Source organism: Myotis nattereri (genome assembly GCF_964212035.1).
Source record: "Myotis nattereri genome assembly, chromosome: 7".
In the NCBI taxonomy this organism is placed as follows: Eukaryota; Metazoa; Chordata; class Mammalia; order Chiroptera; family Vespertilionidae; genus Myotis; species Myotis nattereri.
In genome coordinates this window covers 18,045,296-18,069,432 of record NC_138082.1, presented here as the reverse complement: position 1 = coordinate 18,069,432, position 24,137 = coordinate 18,045,296, and the positions used below count along the sequence as shown (strand labels likewise).

The 24,137-nt window shown below is 37.3% G+C and overlaps 1 protein-coding gene across 1 annotated transcript in view; it reads left to right on the top strand.

Moving 5' to 3' along the window:
* Positions 1-23,908, top strand: part of IKZF2 (IKAROS family zinc finger 2) — a gene marked incomplete at its 5' end in the record, with an annotated part of 62,119 nt that extends 38,211 nt beyond the window's left edge. Inside the window, 3 exons of the mRNA XM_081095995.1 lie at positions 7,998-8,135; positions 16,507-16,650; positions 19,339-23,908. Of these exons, the coding sequence (XP_080952121.1) occupies positions 7,998-8,135; positions 16,507-16,650; positions 19,339-20,063 (1,007 nt within the window). The 3' untranslated portion in view covers positions 20,064-23,908. The remainder of the gene's footprint in view (positions 1-7,997; positions 8,136-16,506; positions 16,651-19,338) is intronic.
* Between the last annotated feature and the right edge of the window lie 229 nt (positions 23,909-24,137).

Below are 24,137 nucleotides of genomic sequence, written 5' to 3'. Positions count from 1 at the left end.
AATTTTCATGCACTGGGCTTCTAGTAAGTATATAAAGGAAAGTGAGTGCATTTAATGGTATTAAAGGAAAATGAATGTGATATATGTCTGCTCTGTTGCTGATTCTGTATGTGTTACAGTAAATATGTAAATGGTAAATATATTGTCTTTATATAGATGTGCTTTATATATCTATATAAAGGATAAAATATTTACCACCGATATTAGTGCAATTGTAATTTGTTTTGTAGGTTTCACTAGGATAACTCTTGAAGTCAAATATTTCAAGAAAATATAAGTGAACAAGACATGGTTGTGCTCTTTATCTTCATAACTCCCTATGAATTTATGGTAAACATTCCTACTTTAAAATTCTTTATGGCTTTTTAAATATATTTTTCCTCTTGGGTAGGCATATGGAGTTCTTAGGCGTATAGGGGCAGGTATTTCTTATTTTTTAATTCCTTATAATGACGGATGGAGATAATCCTAGTTAATGCTAGCAAATCTTTTTAATTGAATAGTCTTCAGGATTGTCACATTTTCTTTATGTCATCTTCAATGTACAATTCATTACTCAGGTCAGCAATCTGCAACTACATCTCTGACAGATTATGCTGGTAGTTCTTCCTTTTTTAGTGGGGTTCAGATGTTGGATTTTCTGAGGTACAATATGTCAAAGAAGAGACTGTAAGTTAACTTTGAGATAATTGGGAACACTGACCCTGTTATCTTCTATGTCTTAGAATCTTTAGTGTTACATATTCTTAGAATTATATTTTTAAGAAACTTTATTTCAGTTACCTGAACTGTGTGGATAACTTACAAATTTAGTGTGACTTTCTTGGTATTAAATAATTAAACAATGTAGCTTTTGCTTCCAATCATAAGGAAATATTTGGGATCAGATTAACCCTCCTGCCTTGAACAACTAGAATACCAGACAAAGTATATTCAGTGTCATTTAGACATCGAACAATAGCCACTGTGGGACTGTGACCCAGGAGAGAAGAAAGCAAAGCTGGTGAGTTCTATGATTACCCCCAGCTTCCTTCTGGGAGGCAGTTTCCAGGCCACAGTTCAGGACCAGCAAACCCAAACAGAGGAGGCAGTCTTGCTGACTTGAGGAATCCAGGGAGACTTATATGCTTAGAGAGTGGGAGGCAGAGTATCAGACAGGAAGTAGCTGCACAGAAAAAGCTCTGGAGTTTTGCAGAGTGCCCCTTAAATCTTTCGCAAGGCAGTTATGTACTTACATGTATGAGGAAACTGCTTAGGAAAAGAAACACCAGAAAGCATAAGGTCAAACAATTCCTGGAGTTTGTGCAGGACTAGGAATAGTTAATTATCACCAGCCAGTATGGAAAGATTTTGTAACATGTAGGGCATCGAGTAAAGTCTTCAGAAGTTATAATCTTAGTACTGGGGCTAAATTAACCTTCATATTAAAGCATGCTCTGGATCTGTCTTAAAGCATAAAAGCAAATATCAAAAGGATCAAGATGATTGCAAGAAATGTAACAGCATAGCAGAAAAAATACACTTTAAAGAGATACAACAAATTAAAGAAATTTAGAACCCACTGAAGTAAAATTCACAATATCCAGAATCTCATTTAAAAATTAACAAATATGGAAAGAAGATGGAAAATATTACCCATAATCAGCAAAAAAAAATGTCAATAGAAACAGACCTAGAAATTACCAAATGATGAAAATAGCACACAAAGTTGATAAAACAGCTATTGTAAATATACTCCAGATGTTTAAGAATATAAAGGAAAACATGAACATGAAAATAGAAGTGGTATTTGGATGGAAATGTATAGTATTAAGTGTTTAATTAGAAAAACAGATCTCAAACTAACTAAGCCCTCTTCTTAAGAAATTACAAAAGGAAAGCAAATTTAATCTAGAGTGTGTAAAATAAGAATGATAAAGGCTGAGGTCAATGAAAGAGAGGACAAAATAATAGAAAAAAAACAATGAAATCAAAAACAATCTGTGAAAAGTTCAATAAAATGGATAAACCTCTAGACAGGATTAATCAATACTAATAAGGAACACTCAGTTTACCAATATCAGAAATGAAAATGGGGCATCACTGAAGCACCTATTACCATTGGAAGTATACTATAGGAATTCATTGGACCATAGAAATCATTGATGCTTCCGCAAATAGAAATACCTGAATAGCTTTATATTTATTTCTGTATATGCAAGAAAAAATTTTAAACTGCTGAGAAAAATTAAAGAAGGCCTAAATGAATGTTGTAATAATGGCATGATCATTGTTTAAACAATTCAGTACTATTCAGATGTTCATTCTCCTGAATTTTGGCCTATTGGTTCAGTGTAATCCCAATAAAAATCCTAGCAGCCAGCCATTTTTGTAGAAATTGACAGATTCAAAAAACTTTTTGGCAGTACAAAAGACCTAAAATAGCCAAAATAATTTTGGAAAAAAAAACAAAGTTGGATGACTACATTACTTACGAGGACTAACTGTAAGACTACTTTGTGGTAAAGAATACACATAGAGATTAATGAAGTGGGATGGAGAGTCCAGAAATATATGCAAAAATATATGATCAATTGATTTTCAACAAAGGCACTGAGATAATTTAAAGAAAAAAAGATAATTTCTATAAAAGGAGCTAGAACAATCGACTTTACCTTACATAATATACAAAAATTAAGTTGAAATGAGTCAGAGACCTAAATATAAGAGCTAAACATACAACTTCTAGAAGAAAACAAAGGAGGAAAATATCCTGACATTTGGTTAGTCAAAGGTCTCTTGCATAGAGCACAAAGAAAGACAAAACACTGAAGAAAATATTGGTAAATTGGACTTATTCAAAATTAAAATAGAAACTCAAAAATAAAAAAGCAAAACACACTTATAGAAAGTATTTGCAAAGTATATACCTAATGAAAGACTTGTATGTAGAATAAGTAAAGAACTCTTGAAACTTAATAATAAAATTAGAAATATCATAGTAAAAAAGGCAAAAGATTTGAACAGATAATTCACCAAATAAAATACGTGAAATGTGAATGGCAAACGATTAGTCTCATGAGATATTAGGACAACACAAAAACACCATTTTGTATTACTATATACCTGCTGGAACAGGTAAAATAAAATACAAAGGTTGGCAATGCCATGTTGGAATATTGTTAACTCTAATATACATATTGCTTGAGGAGATGCACAGTGATATAGCCATTTTGGAAAACAGGCAGTTTGTTATGAAGTTAATCAGATACCTACCATATGACCCCGCAATTGAAAGAAATGAAAACACAGGCTTGCCTGCAAATGTTAATAGAAGCTTTATTCCTAATAGCCATAAACAAGAATCAACCCACGCTAATGAATAAATAAGCAAACTGTGGTATATCTGTATGATGAAATACTGCTCAGCAATAAAAGAGTAACCAACTATCAATACGTGCAACACCATGGATGAATCTCAAAATCATTATGTTGAGCGAAGCAAGGCAGACATAAAATACTACATACTGCCTGATTCAGTTTATGTGAAATCCTTAAAAGGCAAAACTGTAGTGACAGAAGCAGAACTGTGGTTGCCATGGACTGAGTGTGGGGAAGGGAATTGGTGCAAAGGAGCGAGAGAGATTTTTTTATAGAGTGATAGAAAGGTTCTATATTTTAGTTGTGGTGGTGGTTACACAACTATACACTCTAAACTCCTTGAACATACACTTCAAGTGGGTGGATTTTATTTTATGTAAATTATACATCAATAAAGACAATTTTAAAATGGATATGTGGAATTTGAGATTTCAGAGGAATATTTATGAGGCAGTACTTAGAAGGTATTTGGAGTTTCAAGTTCAGTCATTCAGCAAATACATATTGAGTATCTCCTATGTTTAATAACTGTCATAAGCACTATCAATTCCCAGTTGGATAAAACATGACCCATGTGCCTATGAGAGCTCATTGTTTGGATCAGGGAAATAAATAGTTGCCCAATGGATAATTACAAAGCAATTAGCATATGTATCAACAGAGCATGAACAGAATGCTGTGAAAACACAGAGGAGAGAACTATGTCTTTGGGGTCACCAGGATCATTTTTAAAAAGGTTTAAATGACAAGTGGGAGCTTACAACTATGGGAAATTATTCCAGGCATAATGTGGATGTTTCACAGTAACAAGGGTTGATCTCCAGGGAAAAGAGACTACTGGAAACAAAATCTAGAGATTCATATCCAGGGTGTCCCCCAAATATGTATACACACTTTAACAGCTGATAGCTCAGTGTTGAAAATGAAAGGTACTTTAATAAACACTGCCTTTATAATTATTCAAAGTGTGTGTATGCATTTTTGGGGACACCCAGAAGGAAGAGGTTGAGAAGCCCATAACATCTGATCCCAGACACTAAATAAAACGAGATTCAAGACACACACGAGTTTATAAGGACCAAGAAATTAGGCAGACTTAGAATTGATTCAAGTCCACTCTACTTAGTGATTCGGGCTATTGATGACTTTTTAAAATGCTTCGGTAATATCTGAATGAAGATGTTACAGATGGGGAGAATGTATAATAATATTTATAAAAATGAAAGTAGCAAAATACTGGTTCTCTTCAATTAGTATACATGTTTACATGTTAATTCATAAGTTTATAAGTAAGCATTGCACTGATAAACTCATCATATGTAGAGAATAAACACTAAACATATTTTCATGGACATGATTTTTAAGAAATATCAAAGAGATGACAGGAAATGGTCTTGTGGAGGTAGTAGTGCCATTAGATTTGGCCGGGATCCTTAATGATGTTTGAAAATAGTGTTCAAAAGACCTGTCAGGGCATGATCTACACTTTGAAGGCGCTAAAAATGTGAGAGCAAATAGAAAGAGATGAAGGCAGTTCCGGGAAATTCTGAAACACGGCCTCTCCTCCACTCCACCCTCTTCCCCCCACTATCTCGCTTCTGCTTGTTCTTCAGTTATCAGCCTAAATGCTCCTACCTCAGGAAGACCTCCCTGCGCAGCCTTCGCAGACTAAATTAAGTTCCTGATGTTAGACCAGCACAGCATTCTCTTGTTCTGCAGAATCTACCGCAATTTGTCATATATTGTGTATTTTCTAAATGCCCGCCTCCCTCAGCCAGCTGTCAGTTGCATGAGGATAGCCACCTTGAGATTTGTTCTCCATTTTACAACCCAGCCTCATCACAGTGTTGGTGCACAGTAAGCTCTTCAGCAATGCATAGCAAATGAGAGGGGAGAGGTGGAGCATTTCCAAAGCAAATCTGCAGGTAAAATAGTTATGGGCTGTCAGAGTCCAACATGTCACCCGGTACGGGGATTGCTGGAGTGGGGTGCAGTTGAAGAATTAGGAAACGTGGGGTTACTGTTTTTAGAAAAGTTTGCTCTCATTCCTTGGCCTCAACAAGAACAAAGATGGGATGAAGAGGAATGAGAGATGTTTGATTTATTTTTAAATATACCTCTATTGATTTCAGTGAAGAAAGGAGAGGGGGAGAGAGAGAGAGAAACAACAATGGTTAAAGAGGATCATTGATCGGCTGCCTCCGGTACGTCTCATACCGGGGATCGAACTCGCAACCTGGGCATGTACCCTGACCAGGAATGGAACCATGACCTCCTGGTTCATCAGTCCATGCTCAACCACTGAACCATGCTGGCCAGACAAGAGTGATGTTTTAGTTTGTGTGTTTTGGTTTTTTTAATCCTCACCTGAGGATGTTTTCCCATTGATTTTTAGGGAGAGAGGGAAAGACAGAGAGAAATATCCATGTGAGAGAAACACATCAATTGGTTGCCTCCTGCACACACTCTGACCAAGGCCTGGACCAGGGAGGAGCCTGCAACCAATGTATGTGCCCTTGACTGAAATTGAACCCTGGACCCTTTGGTCCACAGGCTGACACTCTATCCACTGAGCCAAACCGGCTAGCACAAGAGTGACATTTTAAAGCCCAAGACAAAATGGGAGGAGCTGAAGTAAAGCAAACGGGTAGACCTCAGACATGAGGGGAGTAATAAAGTGAGTCTTGAGAGCAGTATAAAGTGTCATCTTTTTCTCCTTGTCGGGTGTATTGGGAGTTTATAGAGGATTGTGAGCCAGGGGGAGTAAAAAGGAAGTACATTCTAGTTAAGTTGAGAAGGTATCAAGTTTGCTTATATAAATAAGGGGAAGCATAGAAGGTTATGTTCACAGGAGCACAGGTGTCATAGGATGCAGTGCGATAGGAATAATGAAGAGGAAGAATAAGATGCCAGAACTAGTTTATAGTGGACAACTAATTTCAGTGCATATGCTTAATAAATATTAATTACTTGATAGACTTTCTCCATACAAATCCCTCACTTATTTCTAAAGAAACAGCACTAAAGAACCCAAAGCTGAGTATTAGTTACAGCAAACAAAGGCAATTTGTTATGTGTAGCCCCTTGTCTTGGAATATAATTACATGTAGATATATTTGTATTATTTGCATGAAATATTTTTTTACTGAAAGCGTTTTCTAGTATTTTTTAATAGCTCTTACACAGTGATACCAATTCTTCACGATATACACAGCTACCTGGTTTCCACTTCTCAGAAATCCTCGGTTCTGAATAATAGAAGTTACTTTGGCTAGTCTTTTTAGAAATGAGTAATCATGCCTTAGAAACTCTTGTTTATTTCAGATAGTTTACCAAAAAAGTATAATAATGAAACAACTTAGTTTAGTTTATGTGTATCTCAAATGCAATCTAAAGGCTTTGTTTAAAACAAAAATCAGCACAGTGCAACTTCTATCTACCTATGAATATCTTGCCTTGTTACAGTATCTTAACCCCACTTATAGCCAGTGTCTAGCGTTGGTGCGTTAAGGTGACTGGACCCAGGAATGCTCTATTTGGCCATGAAAAGGAGTGTCGTGTGGGCAAAACAAAGAAACTGCTATGGGAGTCAAAGGGCGCTCCTGACCTGACTCAGCCTGTACTACGGAAGGCCGAGGCACAGACCACCCGGGGGCATATGTTTCCCGCCCCCCCCCCCCCCCCCCCCCCGCTTACTATTCAAAACCGAAAATCAAAGTGCTCTGTGACATCCAGGTGAATAGTCATACATTAAAACATGCCTCTTTCCATAAATGTGTTTTTTTCTTCTTAATCAATATTGTAAAGTGTTTTTGTTTATTTTTAAGTGGGCATCACAGTATTTTACCAGGTATACTGAAATACTGCTCTCCGGCTATTAGGAAATAAGTTACTTCCTGAATGTGAAGTGTGTTGGAAAACATTACTTACTATCATTGTATAACCAACCGTGTGAGGGCTTCCGTGCTTATTGTTAATCCCGACCGAAAGCGCCTAGTAGGTTAATTCTTGGTAACATAAGAACAGTGGTGATGTGGGAGAATATGCTTTATCTGCTGAAGTTTTGCATGTGTGAATAGCTATTACCAAGGTGGAAAGAAAAGAGAAACCTTGCTTTTATCTGTACTTTTTCTCATCACTTGAATTCCTTTTAGTCTTCTTGGTACCCATGAATAATTTTCTCATTAAACAATGACATTTTGAGTTGTCACATTCTAGTTTTCTTCAGTAAGATTCTCTGTCCTTACCACCACCACCCCCAAAAAAAATAAAATAAAAGATAATTCTTGTCATGTATCTAGGGCATTCCTGATTTGTCTTGTGAATGAGTCAAAGCTGAGAGAATTGTGTAAGAGTCACTGTTAGTGTTAGAGTCAGATAATTTGAAGACTGATCATGTAGCATACAGTCAGAGCATGAATTTGATTCAGTCTTTCCCCTATCGCCGAAGGCACGATCCGCCTTATCTTCTTTCTGTCTTTTAGTCTTGGTGGAGATTTTATTATCTAAGAGTGTGGAGGAGGAAGAGATTTAAGTCTGAAAAGCCTCTAAATGCTCCCTCCACACCACCAGAAGTTAGCTATTAATTTTGCTTTGGAGGAGACCGGCCACCCACTAATCTCGTCGTCTCTTCGCAGTGGGTAAACCTCACAAGTGCAACTACTGTGGACGAAGCTACAAGCAGCGCAGTTCACTGGAGGAGCACAAGGAACGCTGCCACAACTATCTCCAGAATGTCAGCATGGAGGCTGCGGGCCAGGTCATGAGTCACCACGGTGGGTAGAACTGGCATTCGCAATGCTCATACTCCTCTCTACTGCTCTTAGAGTTTTGTATGGGTTAAAGAGTTGTCTACCCTTCAGCATGAAGGAAACAAACCTTACTTTGTTTAAAACAATTTTAGATCACATTAGCTTTGTATGGCGTTCTCTTCTTAAGCATTTGAAAAGACTTGAGCTTTGGGACAGAGGCTTTGCAAACAAACTCTATTGAATTTTTGTCATACTCCCCAATTAGTTCTCATAACCAGTGTTTGAATGAACATAATAATGGCAGGTGACCTTGAAGACACCAAAGGAAGGTATTATTTATTCAAATAGCTAGAGATGGTCCCCCATAAGTCTACGGGCTTCCTGAAAGATGTAATTAGCTATGTGCACATTTCTCTTAGGTAAGTGATTGTTGATATAATTGGAATTTTCTCCAAAATGTCTCGTGAATTATCTTGGAAATTATTGATTTTCTTTCTGCAAGTGTGGGGCACAGACTAGATCAAAATTAGGCACCACTTCCATGCACAGAAATCAAAACCCAAGCAAGTCATCCTGGTCTCCAGAATACACAGTGGCAGATGGAAGGCAGTCTCTAAGATTTATCAGTTAATAACTCTAAAATTCATGTGAGTAAATCAGCCTTACACAAGGAAGTTATTAAGTTCACTTCTTTAGATTTGGAGGCATCTTGTTTTGTCCTATTAATTATATTTTTTATCCTATTATCCATACAGGAACATATACAAATCTTAACTTATTGGTATTTTTATATCTGTTATATAAAAAGATTTGGCCAATATTAAACAGAATAATTGGAGATTACTATAGTCACCTTTGAAGTATAAATATTTATTGAGTGATTTATAGATAGCCCTAAGGTTATTTGTGTGTTTTTTGTTTGTTTTATATGGTGAATACTATGAAACTGTTTATTGGATAGTTAGTGATTATATGTTGTTGGGAATTCTTTTTAGTTAAAACGTTTTGTTATCGTGAATAATTGAAGCATGTCTTTGCACTGAGGCTAGTTTATATAATATAAAGGATCAGATTTAGGTCTGTGCATGGTTGCCAGTCCATTTTTTATTATATTGTTATCATTATTAACTAAAACAATTTAAAACCTCTCTGTTTTAAGTCTTGTCAAATTTGATATTGTAAGCTTGGATTACCTGGGCTTATGAGGGTAGCATAGGTTCCAGAGCAAAGAGGTTAAAGAGGTGTGAGTCCAGCAAACCTGGTCTGGCTATGTGGTGTCTGAGTGTGTTACTCATCGGATTGGCATGAGAATTAAATGTTATTGGGTGTGAAATAAACACCCAATAAATAGTTCTTTTTACTAGTACATTTCTGAGCATTAAATATTAAGAAGTAGTAAATGTTCAATCCCCTTTAAAGTTATGTTACTTACTGGCATTAATTTTGGCATTGGAGGTTTCATTTGCCTACGAAGCACGCTATTTCTGTTTGAAGTATTGGTTATAGAGGTGGCTTGAGGCAGGATAGCTTATAGAGGCTTGGCCGTGCCAAAGCTTGCCACAGATTTCCAAAGACACCTTATGCTCTACTACTTTCGCCATTTAATGGTCTCTTATTTCAGTTTTGACATTTGATTGGATTAGTGATTCTATTAATTCACTTTTCTGATCATAGTTATTTATGCAACTCAAGGTCGCATGCACATCTGAATGAGAGGGGATCTCTCCAGAAGACTTTATATTGTTATAGGGAGATCGGTATACATAAATATAGTCGGCATTTAACTATCTGTTGGCCGATTAACCAGTTACAGAGTGAGTGCTGATGAGCAGTTTGAGCAGGTGTGTTTTGGGAAGGGGAAAGACTTTTTTCTAAGCAGCTGCAGCCTCAGCATCAGCCCCACTTTCCAGCTTGCTTATGTCTTCACGGCAAAGGCCCTTTGCAGGTGGCTCTGAAACTGACTGGGGAAGGGAGGGAGGGGTGAGGGAGACCCTCAGGTACTGGGAAGACCAGGAGCAAAGCCAAGGAGGAGGGGGGAGGGAGAGGTGTCGATATCATTTATAGACCCAAATATTTGTTCAATATTGGATATTGACTTCACCACCTAAGGTTACACTAATGACATTTACTGTGGTACTTTTTCTAGGTGTATTGTAATAATAATTGTTAGCATACTTGGTGGAGAATTGAATGTATGAAGTAGGAATTAATAAATGCCATAGGAGAGAAAAATACGGGTGAATGCTGCTAGAGTTCATCATGAACCTTGTCTCATAGGCATTGCTTGGCATGTGTCTCCTTTTAAACAGAGCCACAATGAAATCATTTGTACACCCTTCCCTCTCTTACTATCTTGTTACATCTTCTCTATTTTTTTGTCTTCTTGTGGCATATATGGCAGTTGCTATACTTATGGTTGCCATTAGCTCCTTGAAATTAATTACTATTCTTTTATTTTCATATCTGGCATAGTTATATTTCCTAGCCTCTCTTTCCCAGAACATGTTCTTCCCATGTTGGCTCTTCTAGCGAGAAAGTGTCTGAAATCAGAGCAGCATTCTTTAACTTCATTTGTGTCTTCTAAAGAAAAACGGCACCCAGGTCGCATATAGGATGGATGCCTTGCTGGCATGTTAGGAGAGACGGGAAGTGAGAATGCGACAGAGAGGAGGACTAGGCAGTAGCAGGAGATGAGGACAGGGCGGAACGCTGAATGCATATTCAGCAGGTAGAATAAAAAAGTTATTTAGTTTGATGGAAAGGGAAAAATAATAACATAATTTTTAAAATAAAGATAATAATTTGGTTTTATGGCACATTATCTTATTTGAAAGTTATTTTATGCTCATTTTGCAAGTCTATTCAGCTTGAATGAAAAGCTTTAAAAATCAAAGTATATAATTTAGTGTTCCCCTTGCCCAAAGACAAAAATGGAAGTGTAAACTGGAAAGATAGTTGACTTTAAAGAAAAACATATAGCTTTGTAAATGTATGGTTTGGATGATTTGGTAAAGAGAATTTCTTTATTGCAAGTGTAGAGACATACTTGGAACCTGTAAACCTTCTAGTATATTTTTTCACCCTATTTTCATTGGGTAACATTTCCTTCATTAAGTCACTTAGGAAACATCCATTGACTAGTATATTTGTCTCACATCATAAAAGGTACTACAGATACAAAGTCATATAAAAAGCAGTTTCTACCCTAAGGTCATTTACAAACACTTGGAAGGATTTGACCTGTAAACCTACAGTGAGGACACTGTGATAAGCATTATGAGGGCACACCTCTGGGTATCTAAGAGGAATTTCTAGGGAAAGTTATGTTCGAGTGGACTTTTGAAAGGAGATATAGACAGCTGAATAAGTGGAGGAGGGTGTTTCATGCAGAAAGAACAGCATGTGTGAAGACATAGAAATGTAGAACAGCAGGGTAGGTTACGGACCTAGAAGCAGCCATGTATAATCAGAGCCTAGTTTGTAAGGGCAAGAAGCATTGGAGGGTGGTAAGGCTAAGAGATTGAGGCTATGAACAGGGAATCAAGGGCCTCTGTACTAAGTGAAGAATTGTAATTTATCCTAAAAAAAACATTATTACATTAAAATTTTATTGCTGGAAATATGGGAGATAGATCAGAAGAGTTGACATAGAAGCAAGTGGGCCATTGCAACAATCTACTGATTAGTTGTGCTTAGAGGCCTGCAATATCCAGAAAATTCAGGTAATTGGGAGCAACTGTAGATGTTCAATCTAAAACACTTGGTGTTCTCTCTCTCTCTCTCTCTCTCTCTCTCTCTCTCTCTCTCTCTCTCTCTCTCTCTCTCTCTCTCCCCCCTCTCCCTCTCCCTCTCCCTCTCCCTCTCCCTCTCCCTCTCCCTCCCCTTCCCCCCTCTCTCTCTCCCTCTCCTCTTTCTCCATATTTATGGAGAGCTGGTAGGGAAGAGGAGACTGGGTGAAAGGAAGAAATCTAGAATCTGCCACAATTATCTAGCATGGATGATCAGGTAGGTAGCAGTGCGATTCACAGAGTTGAAAATTAGAGAAATAAGAGAAAGTTTGGGGATGGAAATGGAGATTTCAGTTTTTCAACACATTATCCTTTAAGTACCTATTAGAGATAGCCAAGTGAATCTAAGAAGAAGTCAAATATTGTATGTATAGATATATATATATATTAGATATAGGTATATGTATATGTATATATATTCTTGATATATGCATGTATATCAAGATCTGGAGAAAGCCCTAGCTGGTTTGGCTCAGTGGATAGAGCCTTGGCCTGTGGACCGAAGGGTCCCAGGTTCAATTCCAGTCAAGGGCACGTGCTTGGGTTGCGGGCTCGATCCCCAGTAGGGGATGTGCAGGAGGCAGTCATTCAGTGATTTTCTCTCATCGTTGATGTGGGTGGGTAGGAAATAAAGTTGTGGGAGCCATCATTATATAGACAGTAGCCTAAAGTAACAAGTTTTATAAATTATATAGCTAAGAATATAGTGAGACATCTAGAAGGCCAAGAACACATCAGGAATAAAAAAATTAAAAAAAATAAAAGGCATGAAGATGAGTAAGAGCAGAAGGCTTGAAAACGGAAAGAGTGATTTGACAGAAGCCAAAGCAAGTATTAGCACTGTCCAGTGTTCTCAAGAAAATAACTCAGATGACTGAAAAGTTTGTGTTAGCTTCAACAACATGGAGAAAATATGTGAGAATATAGAAGACATCTGTTGTTTTTGCCTGCCCTACATACCTTCCTTCTTCTTTTGATAACAAGACTTTCATTTCCCTTTAGAGAACTGTCTCTCATTTTAAGAAGCCATGGCAGGACTGTCGGTCTGGGGGCCGGGCCTGCTTCTGGTCACGGGATGGACACATGACCTAATCTAGGTCTCTCAGATTGTGTATTCTTGGAGTTTGAAATTTAAGTGGATGGTTCAATACAGTAGGTCTATGTTGGGAATACCATGGTTCTATCTTTATGATTCATCAATGAGATGAGATAATAAAATAATGCAAGTATAAATCTACTTTTTTCCTGGTTATATCTTTAAAAATAACTCTAAAGAAGATATTTGGTTATGAAGTTTGCTCCAACAAGTGAAGTTAGCATATTAGTATTTTCATAGCCTAGATGAATGTCTCATTATGGGAGTAACACATCATTGAGTTAACTAAACATACTCACAAGTGTAAACCTACTTTTGCCCACCACCCTGTGTACCCAGAAACATTTTGATGAGTTGCACAGATTCGTGAAAGCAAAAAGTTCAGGTTAGTTACATAATTGAGAAAATGTATCAGATATTTCCCCAATGGCAGACCATAAAAATATGTCAATCTTGTTTATATAAAGTCAAAGTTCAAATTATGCCTAAAAAGAATACTACAGCATAGTGGCTAAGAGCCCAATCCCTGGAACTAGACCATTTAGGTTCAACTCATATACTGTATTCCTTACTAACTAGATGTAGACCCTGAGGGAATAACATCATATCTGGGTCTTTGTTTTCCCACCTGTGAAATGGAGAAGGCAGTTGTATCTCAGGGGGTTATTGAAAGCACTAAATGAATTATTAAATGCAAATCCTTGACACGTCAGCTCTTGTTGTTATTGTTGTTGTTAATATGGTAGAATCAGGATCAACATCTGATCTGTACAGGACTTTTGCAACGCACAATTTAGACCAGAGCTCTGCCAAAGTCATTGTTTTCAGTTCACATGAGCTTCATTGAACTTGGGACAAATCATCTGAATTGAGGTGGATGTGGTGGGGGACAGTTCCCACACCCAGGTTTCGTTTTGAATGTTAAATGTGTGCAAATATGAAAATTCAAGGTGAGACTTAGAGCAAAACTGCTAAGTTTTAGACTACTCATTTCAAAACTAATTAGTATATTCAATTTTGGGACAATCCCTGTTAACCAGTTTTGCCGTTTTTTAGCAAAATTTACAACAAACTTTTTTTTTTCCTTTTCTTATTTAATTTGGGATCTTGGACTGTGACATATTTTAATCTTTGATTTATAGTTATTTGGTCTATAGGTACTTTTTAAATAATATAGTAAGTGCCTGAGAATCCACCCAAAACAAGTTAAGATTTTGACAATAATCTGCATCTAATTGCATGGTTCCCCACTACATCACCACTGCCATTCCATCCTCCTGTACCCCCTTATTTGAATCCTCTCTTTGCTTTACTTTTTAAGTTCTTTTTTTCTTTTTTAATTTTAGTTTTTTCTAAGATAGGACATACATAATGTAGGACATACTTTTTCCACCTGGTAATATTATTAATTATACCAGTATAACAAATGATCAAAGCATTTCCTTGTTTCTGAATCTGTTCTTGGAATATTTTTTTCCAAATTAACATCCAATAATTCTAGAATCCCTTGTCATCAGTAATGGAGGATCTGTTATGAAACAGAGAATTAAGATTAAAATTTTCTGGCCCATCTACCAGACTACATTAGGTTAATCCCAAACTTTAGATTGAATGTCGATCTCTTTAAACATATCCAATTTAGGAAAACAATTTTATGATGCTGTTTTTCATTTTTTTTCAAAATATGCAACCTATATTGCTTATTAACTAGGTCACCTGAATTGTGCACTGGATTTTTCTTAACTTTCATCTCTTGCTTTCTCACTTTATTTTAGCTTCCGCCCTTATAAATGAGAATGCATTGTGTTTCGCACAGTGAACTATCCTTGACAAATGCAAGGAGCAGAATAAATCACTATACAGAGCATGCTGAACAAGTAATGATATCCTAATATATGAAACCCTGTGGTTTCCAAACAGTATTGGCACAGATACAATTGGAGAAATCAACAATAATCAAGAAGCAATAAGTTATGGTCTTTCCTATGAACATCATTTTAATCAGCTGATCTCAGTCTGTCCTCAGATGTTACCTAGTTATATCTGTCCTTGGTTAAATGTTTTTTGACAATATTTTTATTCAAAAACAACTTTTACAAGTTCTTTGTCTACACCAGTGGTTCTCAATCCTTGGGTCGCGGCCCCTTTGGTGGTCGAACGTCCCTTTCACAGGGGTTGCCTAAGACCATCCTGCATATCAGATATTTACATTACAATTCATAACAGTAGCAACATTACAGTTATGAAGTAGCAACGAAAATAATTTTATGGTTGGGTCACAACATGAGGAACTGTATTTAAAGGGCCAGAAGGTTGAGAACCACTGGTCTACACTATGCATGTCAATGTATAACCTATGAGCTAGACCAGGGGTGGGCAAACTTTTTGACTCGAGGGCCACATGGGTTCTTAAACTGGACCGGAGGGCCGGAACAAAAGCATGGATGGAGTGTTTGTGTGAACTAATATAAATTCAAAGTAAACATCATTACATAAAAGGGTACGGTCTTTTTTTTCAATAGTTTTATTCATTTCAAACGGGCCGGAGTTTGCCCACGGCTGGGCTGGACAGTGGTCGGCAAACTCGTTAGTCAACAGAGCCAAATATCAACAGTACAACGATTGAAATTTCTTTTGAGAGCCAAATTTTTTAAACTTAAACTACATAGGTAGGTACATTGTTATTCACTTAATTAGGGTCCTCCTAAGGCTTTGGAAGAGCCACACTCAAGGGGCCAAAGAGCCGCATGTGGCTCGCGAGCCGCAGTTTGCCGACCACGGAGCTAGTATATTAGCCCATAGCAACTAACGAAATGGGATGAAGAGGGAGCAGCATTGGAAAGTTTATGCCAAATACATTAGAGCAGTTCAGTGAGCAGATATGCCAGTTTGGAAATAGATTCTTTTATCCTGCTGAAGAGCTCTTGATAAAATAAATTACAATCATGAAGCAGCCAGCTTAGTCGGCATGTTCAGAATGGAATCTCCTTCAGGAGGCTCAATGGGGCCACCAGCTCACTCGGCTCATCAAATAGAAAAATTGTTACAAGAAAATACATGGATGAAAAACAAAACACCTGGTCAAATATTGTGCTGTTATTCTGTGTGTCTGTTGAAGTCTTTCTGCAAACGAGTGGACTTAAATTGTTTTACAAAAATAAACTCCAAAAGCCTTGAGACTAGTGCAGTCTTAAAGTAGTATTGATTTTAATCACTGTTAAAAACACTTTCAGGGGCATAAGATGAGAAGCAAGATGAACATGTTTGCCACCCATAAAAGTGGCAACAGTTTATGCTATTGATCTGAGAGAGACTCAGATAAAAAGAAATCCTCTGTGTGTGAGAGTAAAACTGCCGGGGACTTGAACACTGGAGGTTACCTTTCTACTTGCTTCTGCTCAAGCCTACCAGCTTATGTTTGTATAACACATGGTGAGATGGCAAATTCAGCTTTGTACCTTTAAAGTGTTGAAGAAATTATGAGATTGCATTTTTGTATGGTTTTATATAGTACCTCCTATAGAAGATTGTAAGGAACAAGAGCCTATTATGGACAACAATATTTCTCTGGTGCCTTTTGAGAGACCTGCTGTCATAGAGAAGCTCACGGGGAATATGGGAAAACGTAAAAGCTCCACTCCACAAAAGTTTGTGGGTAAGCATTACAAATGCTTTTCTTTCTTTACAAAGGTGATTTTTAATGGGCAAAGACACGTTCCCATGTATTGGAAGTATATATGCTGTATTTCCGTTCATGAAATAAACATTAGTCTCTTTTCTCCATTATTCTTTTCTACTTTATGCCACTCCATGTGTATCATACTTGTGTGTGCACACACACACACACACACACAAACACACACATACACACTCACACTTAAACTTAAGTGTATGAGCTGAAGAAAGAGAAACAAAGGAAAGACTGATAGTAGTAAATTGCTGTCTCAAAATGAAATGATATATAAATTGACACAGCATGTAAAAATAAAATGTTCATTTAAATTAAAAATAATGTTTCAGGGAAATGATGTAGGCTGTTAGCCAGTTTTGCATTGCATTTTAAAATTTTCTTTAGCACCAGGTCTTTAAACTGTTTTCTGTACATGTGTTTAGTATTTGATCTAGGATAAAAAGAAACCTCTCTTGTTATTTTAATTTTGCACTAGAAAAATAATGCAGCAACCTACGTTCAAGATGTTTCATATTTGGATCTTTCTTTTCACCCAGCCTATGATTTTGAACTGAAAAGATTAAATGATGTATTAGGCTTCCCTTTACATTTCCATGCCCATAAATATTCTTCGATGTACTCAGAGTTGGCATCATTCCGCATATTGTAAGTCATAAAGTATCTCTGAGGATACAAAAAGCATCTAATTTTTAAAGACCGTGTAAATAATAGAGATTCAAAGTGAAGAATTGTCATTGATTGTATATGTAATATCTATTTTTATAAACCTTATTTGGGGTAGAAATTAGAAGAAATAAAAAATACTCTAATGGATTCTCACATTGTATTGTAAAAATCATTGTGGAATATCTTATGTGAGTTGAATGGCGATTGGCAGAAAATCTTGGTTATTTCAGGGAGGAAAGGGTAATAAAATTCTGTGACTCCAATAAGAACAGTGAAGGTTTCCTTTCACTCCAAAACTGAAGAACTAACAAATCACCAAAATATCGCCTTAAGGAAGCTGGAGAGATTAATGATAAAGCTTATTGAGAGAAGGCTGAGGGTAGCCCTAAGTACCATGGTTCATAGTAGGTCGATGTGAAGCCCTTGAGAGTATATTCAGAGGCCTGCCATGGGCTCTCAGGGACTTTCCTTTCTGTCTCTTTCTCTTTATTTAAATGGAAGTTCATCTATTTTTAAAATTGACTGATTTGATGGATGTCCATTAAAAGCCTGTATCTCAACTAGACACTAGTGTAGTTGGTAAAATATGAAATACGTTACTACTTTTTCTGTCTTCTGAATTTATTTAGCTCTGCTTTTTAAAACATTTTCTTTTTTTATGACTTAGAAATGCTAGTCTCAATTTGATTTTATTACATTCCTTAGAAAAGAGGGACAGGTTTTTTAATTTACATTTTGATTCTAAAGTAATGACTTCAGATTTTTATTAGGAATTTGATGGGCTTTTTTTCTTTATTTAGAGTCTGCCTTAGTAGCAATAGATAGCAATTGCCTACTAACTGTTTCCATATCTGAAATGAAGCTTTCATCATTCCACACTTAATGTAGATTCCTTTCTACTATGTCCCTCAGTTCAATACTGTTCTTTGACCTTGCCAAGCCCTCTCAGCCAGAGACCCCTGAGCTTTCTGCATATATGTTAGTCTCCTCTCTTATCCAAATTCAATTCCATGGCTCATCGCTTTTTCTCCTCTTTTGCCAATATTCTTGACTCTCCTGATGTGTTGTTCTTCTATCTCCTCCTCCTGGTAAAATCACACTGTCTAGTGAAGCCATATCTACATAACTGCTAGTACTTTTGGGGAAAATCTCACAGCTTTACAAATTGGTGTCACAATAAATATATGAATAACTGATCTCATGCCCTAGCCAGTTTGGCTCAGTGGATAGAGCATTGGCCTGCAGACGAAAGGGTCCCGAGTTCAATTCTGGTCAAGGGCATGTACCTTGGTTGCAGGCCTTTACCTGGCCTGGGCCCTGGTCAGGGCTCATGAAGGAGGCAACCAATTGATGTGTTTCCCTCACATCAGTGTTTCTCTCTGTCTTTCCCTTTCTCTTCCACTTTCCCTAAAAATCATTGAAAAAAATATTCTCAAGTGAGGATTAACAAAAAAAAAAAATTGTTTTTTTAACATATAGCTAAATCAACCAAATTAACCCTATACAGTAGTGAGGTGACAGATTTTATAACCAGTTCAGTCTAGGTTTTTTTTATCTTTGTGATTTGGTCACTGATGTTTAAAATATGCAAAAACAAGCATAGTCTCCAACTTATTTTCACCTGGTATTTTTTCTTTCTCCTATATTTGCTGAGCTCTTGACAAGTGGAAATTTTAATACTGGATTAAAATAAGATTAAACACTCAATTATACTTCTCAGGCTGGACACATTTTCATGATGGCATTAGAACAAATACAAATGGCTTGTGAGATTTTTATTACTACTCCCCTTTGCAGGTTTAGAATGTCTTTGAATCTCAGCAGAATTAAAGAGCCTACACACTTGGTCTAAAGAATAAGATATACCATATTGTGGAACACGGATTTGATTAATTAGTTTTGTACTTTTATATTTTTAACCCAACCACTAATTTTATTGTGTCCCCTTTTTTTTCCTTGTTGCTTTTCTTCCCCTCCCTCTTTCAGGGGAAAAGCTCATGCGATTCAGCTACCCAGACATTCACTTTGATATGAACTTAACGTATGAGAAGGAGGCTGAGCTGATGCAGTCTCATATGATGGACCAAGCCATCAACAATGCAATCACCTACCTTGGAGCCGAGGCCCTTCACCCGCTGATGCAGCACCCGCCAAGCACAATCGCTGAGGTGGCCCCAGTGATGAGCTCAGCTTATTCTCAGGTCTATCATCCAAACAGGATAGAAAGACCCATTAGCAGGGAAACCTCCGACAGTCACGAGAACAACATGGATGGCCCCATCTCTCTCATCAGACCAAAGAGTCGACCCCAGGAAAGAGAGGCCTCCCCCAGCAATAGCTGCCTGGATTCTACTGACTCAGAAAGCAGCCACGATGACCACCAGTCCTACCAAGGAAACCCTGCCTTAAATCCCAAGAGGAAACAAAGCCCAGCCTACATGAAGGAGGATGTCAAGGCTTTGGATACCACCAAGGCCCCCAAGGGCTCTCTGAAGGACATCTACAAAGTCTTCAATGGAGAAGGAGAACAGATTAGGGCCTTCAAGTGTGAGCACTGCCGCGTCCTTTTCCTAGACCATGTCATGTACACCATTCACATGGGTTGCCATGGCTACCGGGACCCACTGGAATGCAACATCTGTGGCTACAGGAGCCAGGACCGTTACGAGTTTTCATCACACATTGTTCGAGGGGAGCACACATTCCACTAGGCCTTTTCATTCCAGAGGGGACCCCTATGAAGTAACAAACTGCACATGAAGAAATACTGCACTTACAGTCCCACCTTCCCTAAGATGTTGACATACCTTTTTTTTTTTTAATATTATTGCTGTCATTAATTCTTATTTTGTGGACGCAGTGTCTTTGCTCTGCCTAATTACAATTAGGAAGAAACAGAAGGGACAGGGACAGGGGATCTTGATTACTTGGCTTGTTTTGTGGGATTTTAAGAGCAGTTCTTTTCTGCCATGCATAGATATAAGGCATATCGTGCTTTGAAAAAAAAATCGATTGATTCCTATAGATTCACCTAAGAGATTCTGATTTGCCACTGATGTTCAGGATTGTGATTGAAGGCAGGAAAGTTTAGTTTTCTGGGTGGGACTTTCACAGTTTAAAATGGTATGAGTAATTTAATGCTTCAAAGAAAAAATTGTTTTAAATTGTAAACTGTTTTGTTTTTCCTTTAGAGATCATGGAACAGAAACACATTGTTACTTTCAGTGATAACTCCTTGGGTGGGTTGTTGTGGTGGGTTCTATGTTTACTTCCCCTATGGAATTTATAACACAGTATGTTACACTGTACCACATAGCAAAACTTTTAAACTACAGCTAGTTAAGGACACCTCCAATACATCCGAGGTCCTAGGATCTTATTTTTCTAAACTTAAGCACTGTTTTTCCATAGTTTTGATGACTGGCATTTTATAGACACCCTGGCAGCCTTACTTTTAACACCTTTAATGAATAGTATTTTTATCTAGTTTTCAGAATAACATATGGTCTAAGAGTGGCTAAGAGGCAGTCTGTAGTTTCCAGAAGGGACCTCTACTTTCATAAATTTGTTTGGGGAGTTTTCTTTTAACGTTGTAATGTGATGGCCACATAGTATACATATTTGTTGCTAAAAGTGTGCTTACGATTGTCACTTTATCAGCATTTAATCAGTGTTAACCAGCCAGCAGAAAAAAATATAATTAGGCTAACAGTAGGGGGAAAAAACCCACTCAGAAATCCCTTTTCTGGTATATTTCTCTTTTCACTTGTGTTTTTCAAGCTGTGACCACCCAGTGTTCTGTCCATAGTCCATTCATCTTTTACTCCTCCAGCAGCAAACCTTATATACCTTACTATAGGCTGTGTCTTTCAAACTCTCCTTGGAGCAATGCCCGATTTGATCTGAATGTGTAACTTGAAACCCCAAAGGTTATGGAACTAGGGCTATTTATTCTAGTATTTCTTCAATAATAACATCTACCACTTTTGATGCAGGGAAAGGGAACTTCTGTGTCTCTTATACATTGAACTATAGATCAAACAAACAAACAAAAAGCTTATTTTTACAAACTAAAAGCTTTATTCTTAGAGCATAGGTTGTGACAGCACCTCCAAATGAAAGTGACTGTGTCCAGCACTTTTTCGGTCTCAAAAATTTTCAACTCTGTCTAAGTCCTTGTCAGAAATGCATCTCAGCTCCTTAGTACAGAATTTCTCTTCCTTTAATCAATACAGGTCACCATAGTCCACGCGCAGACTTTAATGTCACGTGTGTGGGTGCTCTGTCTGTTCTTTGCAGTCCTACAGCATTCGAGGGAAGCAGCCTGGTGAGGTTGCTTCAGGTCATCTGGGGGGCACACTTGAGGCAGAACTCGCTGCTTGTGTTCAGAGAGGGCAAGCCTGCAGGTGACTGCATCCTCTGAGAACCATTTATGAAGACTGGCATTCAGTTAGCAGTCCCTGATAGCTGCTTTAAAAAAACACCATTAAATAGGATGCAGAAACGATGTTTCTTAATACAGAATGATGTGAGAATTAGCAAGACTAGAGAGCGATGGACAGATAAGCACCTCTGGTCTCGATGCAGCTCTTTGCTCATTTGCTGGTTTACCATCTGCTTATTTAAGCAACTTCTGAGCACCGACAGCCAGAGCCAAGCAAAATGGTCCCCACTCGGCTCTCTTTTACTAGCCCCTGCTGTAATTATTCTTGGAGAAATGTCCAAACTGTTTCCTTAAATCTAAGAAAGGCACCAAAACAGAGATGTGAAATGTTTTAAATAGGATGTCAACTGTCATTTTATTTTCTCTTGCATGCTTTGGTACATTGGTGCATTGATATACAGCTCATTCAAAGCGAACGCATGTCTTTGAGACCCTCCCCCCTCCACCCTAACTAATCATAAGTAATTGAGATTTTGTTTTTGCCTTTCGGTGGTAGGTAAATCATTTAAATTAGTGATTTTGTGTTTCACCGCAATTTAAAGAAACATTTGGACGGCAGTCAGTATGTTCATAACTTTGGCTGTGTGTGAATTTCTGCTGGCATTGGCTCAATTTTCTTCCTGCTTCCGATTTAAAAAAAAAAAAAAAAGTGTGAACAATGATGTACCTGCCCTGGGCTGAAACTGAATTTAGGAGGATCTAAAGAGTTGTGTAGTGCCCCATGAAGACAGGACTCATGCACTCTCCTTTTCTGATTTTATCTTTTTAGGGATCTATTTTATCGAAGGGACTTGGTACTTATGCAAGTGCATTTGCTACAAGTGTGTGCTTGTACTTTCTTAGCCTCATGATCTGAGGAACAGAAAGAGGTAAAGATGGCTCAGGGTGTGGCCGGGACAAATGAGGACAAGGTCGATTCCAGTGTGTAGGTTTAGAAGGAATTTCTGTGGACACGGTACTTTCTGGGAAATCTGGATGGCTATATTTGCATGCCTCTTCTTCACTAAAGGAAATAAGCAAGGTGGTAGCACCTAAAAATAAGTATGGGGGTCAGACACCAAATAAGTCAAGTTTTATAGAACAGTTTTATGCCCAGTTTATTCAGCTGAGATTTTACAATACAGAGTATTTAAGGGGCATAAAAATGGGTTAGTTTCTGTGTTTCCCATGTTGGCAAAAAAAATCAGAAATTCATCATACTGCATTGCCCTAATTTTGCCCAGAATTTTCTCTCCAACTCTTGCTGGAGAAATCTGCAGCCTCTCTCTATTGGTGGTCAATCACTTAAAAAGCTATTCTACCCTGGCTTTTTACAACAGTGGAAGTGACCAATCAGCAGATCGGAAGCGATTTCGAGTTGCTGAAACATTCCGTTGAGGATATTCTAGAGGGACAAAATGGGAGAATAAGAGAGCAGGATTTAGATTTGGCTACAAAGTGGAGGTTATCTCCTACATACATACAAACAATTATGTGTACACACATACAGTCTTTCAAAGAAAATGCATAAAAAGAAGCAATTAGAGTGGTCAGCTGTGTTGCAAAAGCATATAGAGAGCTAACTACTGTTAATGCCTGAGCTTTCTTCTTACCAGATTGTATTAAGAAATATTAAAGAAGTAACTAGTGTGTCGCTAGGACTATTTGGCAACTATTGAAAGTTGCAACTATCTACTTCAGAAGAAATCAAAACAGTCAAAAAAAAGTAGAGAATTTAAGCTGATTTTATATAATCTCCAAAGAGAAGGAAACAGATTACTTTTGGATAGGAAGATACAAAAAAAAAAAAAAAAAAAACCACCCCAACTGCTATGTAAATGACAGATGGACAAAAACAAGAGAATTTTAGTGATTTTGGTATTGTTTTGTGTGTGTTGTACACCTCACACAACCACCCTGAAGTCTTTATGATATTTTAATATGTCACAAGTTTTATACCAGTGAAGGCATTTCAGTGAAAATTGGTTTATTTATTTTCCACTGTTAACTCATTTTATCTCCAAAATCATTCATTAAAGTAGAAAAAGAAAAGGCTGCAAAAATACAAACAAAAATCTGTATGGCCTTAGTTTCAAGACAGAACTCAGATTATAAGGTACTGGCTGTGTTATTTTTCAACTTTAAATTGTTCATTTTTACAAAAAGGGATGTTACGTTTGTGATCATCTTTACTTACATTCGATATATTATTGTAGCAAATACTATTTTATTAAGACTATTCTAAAACAGGAATTCCCCAAATGCACAGGAAAAAAAAGAGTGGCGGAGAAATTATAGTTTGTATATAGGAAAGTTATCTTAGAAATGTTTTTAAACCTCCAGTTTCTGCAAAATAATTAAA